Below are 5,825 nucleotides of genomic sequence, written 5' to 3' on the forward strand. Positions count from 1 at the left end.
TTAATTCATAATGTTACAACCTTTTAGGATTTGCAGATATTTTTTTTAAAATAAATGATAAATGTTTCATGATATAAAATTTTCGTTTCTTAAGAAATATTTTAAACACTCAACAATATAATATTATAAAATAATATTTGAAATTATATTCACATTTTTCAAAGTTAGTTTTAAAAATATTATTATTGAAAATTTGATAAAGGATCCCATCCTCATTTTGCTCAGATGAGTATTGGAACATATTTCCCAAATTTTATTTCAAAAGTTTTCATTCAATAGATAATTTTAATTGAACGGACTACGTCAACGACTATTGCCATGTAGGATTTGGGAAAAAAAATTGGTAACAATATCATGATAATCAGTGTTTTCCATTTATAAATTCGAGGAGAATAGGATTGCAAGGAATCGTATCGTCGTTTTTGAACAGGGTTTTTGGTCTCAGTGGACGTTACGTAAACCCTCCATGCTGTGGACTAGTTTCGAATAACATACAAAACTGATCATTCAGATGAAAAAGATGATGATGAGACTCTCTTCTATCTCAAACACTGCTAATTTTAATTACTTGCCAAACTCTTCTTCTTCTTTCCCCAAGTACAATCATCATAATAATTTTTCTCCCACCAAACTTGTTTTTTCTGCAAAATCGATCCCCGGGGGCTGTCGGAGTTTCTCTATGGCTGGCGTTTCTGCTGCTTACTCAAACAACGGAAATGGGACTCATGATTCTGATTACAAGGTACCTTTTTTTTTTTTTTTCTTTTTTCTTCTTTTATATCGCTGCAATTTTTTATTTTTTTAAAGTTTTGAAAGTTATTGTGATTATTTGTTGCACTGCTTAGGCATGTATATATGATTGCATAGGTGTGTGGTTTGATTGTATAAAGTTTTATATGAGAAATGAAAAAAGAGAAAGTCATCGCAAAACAATCAATTTTGGTGGAGATGATCATCTGCTTTTTGAATCAAACTAGGAATTTGCCCAAAAAACAAGGGAAATTTGTAAAAATAGCCATGTTTCTTAACTTATTTTCAAAATTAGGTCGAGGTTGCAACACGGTTGATTTTCAGGTTATTGGCGGTGCAAATGAGGATGAGGTTGCACCATAGTTTTTAACATATTTTTTGCAACTTGAGTATTTTTGAAAAAAGCCCTTTAAACAACTCAGTTCTGTGAAAGAGGTTTGGACATATTTCGTTCGTTTCTTTAGGATCAACAAAATAACTTTTTTACATGAACTTGGACAATATTCAAATTAAGAATGAAATATAAAACTCCTCGCAGTCATGAGTCGCTTGCTTAGTTTAACGGATTAAGTGATTATGCTGATTCATTTTGTATATGTATCTTGCTTTCAAGTTAATTGATATATTAAGAGTATTGGCTGTATATGAGAATGACAGCTTAATGATTGCAAGTATATCTAGGATCAGCTACAAAGCTCCTGTGAGGTGACACTTTTTGTTGGACTAAAAATAGTACGAGAGATCAAACTGGCAAACTCAATTTCAGAAATTATAAGTAGATAGTAGAATAGTTGTATGACCTTCCATAATTGAGCTAGAATTTGTGGTTGAAGGGGGAGGCTGAAATTTCTTTATTGTGGTCCAGTCTTGTGGATCTTTATCAAGAAAGAGAGGATGAAATATAATATCATAGTTTTGTGGAGTTGGTTCATGATTTCAAACCTCAAATACGTTAACAGCCATATAAAGTGTATTCGAGTTGTGCAAACTGGTCAAGTAATATTTATGCGGTGTTTGGGAACATGAATCTAATTTGAAATTCTGGATTTGACCAGATGACATGTTTGGATCATAAAATAAGTTGGATTTGGATTTCATTGAAATCCATGACATTCAAATACTAAATATAAATTTGAGAATTTGAAATAACACCTCAAATTATGTCATTTGAAATGAAATACATGTTCCCAAATGCAATATTAAGAAATTTGATGTGTCAAGTTGAAGAAAAGGAAAGCTTGACCTCAGTTACACACAACTATGCATCATTACAAGGAGTCCATGTTCTTTTAGTAGAATATAAGATGTCTAAGTTTTAAGGTTTTTTTCCTCTTTAAAATTATAAGGTGTTTCAAGTAAAAGTATCGCGTGTGTGTGACATGAAATTTTCTTTTTAATGTGATATCTTTGTCTTGTGGCTGATGTTGATGTTAAAAGCAGGGAGGTGTATCATTCCTTAGAAGTGTACTGGGAAGTATGGAGGCTGTTTATCTGAATAGGAACCCCACTGCCAAAGCCATTTTGGAGCTTGTTCATTCAACTGACAATGATCATATATGCTATGATCATATTGCTTTTCGGACATTTGGGGTATAATCTTGTTATTGCTTAAGTTTATTGGTTCCTTTCGAAGTGATCATTATTTTGCTAAAGACAGATTCCTTTTTGTGTTAATGTTATTAATTCTTCTTACCAGAGCATATTACATAACGAGACAAGTATAAAACTTTTTACCTTTAAGATCTACGCAATTTAGTGCCTTTTATATTAATGTTTCAAAGTTTTTGACATGTGAAGAAACATTCGGTTGATTCAACATCTTACTTTTGGTTTACTATTCAGGTAAACGGTCATGGAATCGATGCTTTGGCTAAATTTTTCCTAGACTTCGGTTATTCTCAAAGAGATGAATTATGCTTTCCAGCAAAAAAGTTAAAAGCTTTCTGGTTTTCTCCGCCTAGTCTTCCAATTCCTGAAGGCGGGAGTGGTATTAATGGTCCCTTGCCCAGAGTATTTATATCAGAACTTCTTGTGGATCAAATGAGTTCACAAGCTCAGGTTTGTTAATTTGTTATATAATTGATGTCAAGCTCTGTAGAACTAAAGCCATTTTACGGGATCATAACAAAGACAGAGAGGATGTTTGTCTGATTTCCTTGCATAAGAGCAAGTCCGGTGTGCATCTATAATTTGTGCAATTGCTAGAATACAGATCTATGTTTAAAAACTGATCAATCAAGTGCATAGCTATAATTGAATGGGAAAGAGCGTCACGGATAGCTCTAGCAATATCTGCAGAACATCCATATACTGAAAATTGAGAGACAAAGGTGGGAAAAAATAGTCGGACATAAATCTGGTTCTAGAATCAAGAATTGGAGATGAAGTTCTGTTTTAGCACTTAGTCACTTTTTGGTATTAAAGATAGCTGACTAGCTGTAGTTATTGTGATTTCAAAACTACCTTTGGACGTGCTGTAAAAGAACGATTTTCTTCAATATAGGGTAGACAAAAACGAAAATGCATATATTCTTCAGTATTTCTCTTATCGAGTTGTAGTATGAGACAAGCTCGCTTAGGTTGAAATTTTGCCGAAACCCTTGACAGGCTTTTGTTTCAACAAAGGCAGTTGTGCATGTTAGGTTTCAGAGGACAACATTTTCTTGACATTTGTTCAATTCTAACCTGTCTCAAATGTTTTTGGTCCTAATCTATGCTGTCATACTTGTCAGCTTGTGGGGAAATCAGAAGAAACTTTGATTTCGTCTTGCTGCCTTCTTTAACCTGTTTCTTTTTCTTTTTCTTTTTATGCTCTAATACTGATTGATTTCAGTTATATTTATCTGCTTGCACCGAAAATATCTCCATGTGTTCAAGAGGGTTCCTTCTTCCATGCAGGATATAATTAGAAAGTATACCAACATATCAGATAGGGCTTGTAATCACGCAGCACTTGCGAGTGCACTCGGATCCTTAACATGGGAGAAGCCATTGCATTCTGAATTCCAGAGATTGGCTAGGTATGAATGTTTAGTTTAGTGCAACGATATAGTAGGAAATCTGCAGATCATTGCTCATCATATCTTCTATGTTTTATTAACTTGATGAGCTTATTTTCTTGGCAATATATTGATTTATTATATTAGTAAGAAGTTTATTAGTTCTACAAATTGTTAGTTGTCATATCTCAGTGTTCGTCGAGTATTCGTCTCTTATGATAATTCAATGCATTTCAGAGAGAGCGAATATGCTGCTTGGACTCTAGTTAATGGATATGCATTAAATCATGTCACAATATCTGTTCACCGTCTAACATCACAGTTAAAGAATATCGAAAGCTTCAATCGATTCATCGAGGAAAATAGTTTCAAGTTGAACTCTGAAGGGGGAGTTCTGAAAGGTTTGAATTAAATAACTTCCTGGCATGCAGTTAATTTATTTGTATTTCTATGCTTCTAAGTGTCCAGTTATCTCATTATTATTGGAAAAGATGGTTGTAACTGTTTCTAACAATTTCAGTAAGCCCTGATGGTCTTCTGCTACAAAGTTCAACTGTGGCAGACTCATTCTCGTTTGAGTTCTCTGATGGTGTCACAGATTCAGTACCTTGCTCCTACATAGAATTTGCTGAACGCACTGTTTTGCCACAATACAAAGATATGCCTGAAAAAGAGGTTAGAAATTTATTTCTTCTTCCCCGCATCTTCTTTCTGAAAAAAATTGTTTGTTGTTTGTTTGTAATTCTATATAGGGCTGAGTATTCGGTAAAAACCGAACCGAATTACCGAATACCGAAATAACCGAAATACCGAATAAGCTCGAAAACCATAACCGAATAGTAAACCGAATTTAATTCGGTTATTTTACCGAACCGAACTTTTTATTTCGGTTAAAACCGAATACCGAAATAAAAAACCGAAATTTTATAATAGTGAACAAAAATCACAAAAATAATGAAAAAAATTCACAAAAATAATGAAAAAAACATCGGGAAAAAAGCTTAAGCTTAGCTCCGTATTACTTGAATCCCCTGTAATGGAACATGGAAGACAGATTGTAAAACTGATCAGCAAAAATCAGAGATTACGAGCAAGAAGATCTGAAAACAGACTTCCAGTTAGAGTCGATGCATCTTTGATGTAAAATACTGAGTTAATGAGCACATAATATGATATATATATCATATAAGATGTCAAGATTTATTAAAAAAACAAACTTTTATGTATATAATATAATATAAATATTTTTTATTTTAAATATTTTGGTTATTCGGTTTTTTCGGTTAATTCGGTAAAAAAACCGAAAAAACCGAAATACCGAAATAGCCAGAAAACCATAACCGAATTAAGAACCGAAATATTTCGGTTCGGTTAACCGAACCGAAATATTTCGGTAATTTCGGTTCGCTATTCGGTTAACCGAACCGAATGCTCAGCCCTAATTCTATACATTGCTATCAGAGTCATGTATTGCATGTTTTTGCAAAGTTGCTTTGTTACTAACAATTTATGCGGTGAACATGCAAAGATCAAGGAGTATCACAGGCGTGAGGGATTCGAAGTTGGTAATGCTGACAAGATTTTCGAGAGCACATCTATGGATCAATTAACAAGGAGAACTGGATGAGGGATAGAAGCATCAGCTTCTGCATTCCATCATATTCGACTTTTCAAGGATGTATATCCATGAAGTGCTTTCTGTGCTGGTGAATTAATATGCCTTGAACCAGAGGGCTGTGTGCGCCTAGTTGTTTCTTGTCATTACAGTGTTTCTCTATCTATGAGCATTTGGTGTAAACAGTTGAATATATGTCTCAGTTTTTAATCAGAATGGTTACAAAGACTATGGGTGTGTTTGTCCGGGGTTTTATGGAACCATTTTCATTTAAATTAAAAATTATCTTTTAGTGATACATCAAAAATTGGCAAAAGATTGGTAAAAAGTTAGAAAAAAATTGTATGAAGTCAAAAACCAGCAAAAATTTGGGAAAAAATTAGAAATAAACCGCAAACTAATTTAAATCCAAAAATTATCTGGGATGCACTTTTTTGATCAATTTATTTTATGATTTTTAT

The 5,825-nt window shown here is 33.3% G+C and overlaps 1 protein-coding gene across 1 annotated transcript; it reads left to right on the plus strand.

The window, feature by feature from the left end:
* Window positions 1–291: 291 nt before the first annotated feature.
* Window positions 292–5,595, plus strand: LOC108200126 (2-oxoadipate dioxygenase/decarboxylase, chloroplastic). The gene is made up of 7 exons (XM_017368205.2): window positions 292–742; window positions 2,191–2,340; window positions 2,593–2,808; window positions 3,649–3,770; window positions 3,987–4,150; window positions 4,270–4,424; window positions 5,278–5,595. The coding sequence occupies exons 1-7, from the start codon at window positions 512–514 to the stop codon at window positions 5,374–5,376; spliced, it is 1,137 nt and encodes a 378-aa protein (XP_017223694.1). The 5' UTR covers window positions 292–511; the 3' UTR covers window positions 5,377–5,595.
* Window positions 5,596–5,825: the final 230 nt, after the last annotated feature.

This window comes from Daucus carota, chromosome 8 (genome assembly GCF_001625215.2).
Source record: "Daucus carota subsp. sativus chromosome 8, DH1 v3.0, whole genome shotgun sequence".
Lineage (NCBI taxonomy): Eukaryota > Viridiplantae > Streptophyta > Magnoliopsida > Apiales > Apiaceae > Daucus > Daucus carota.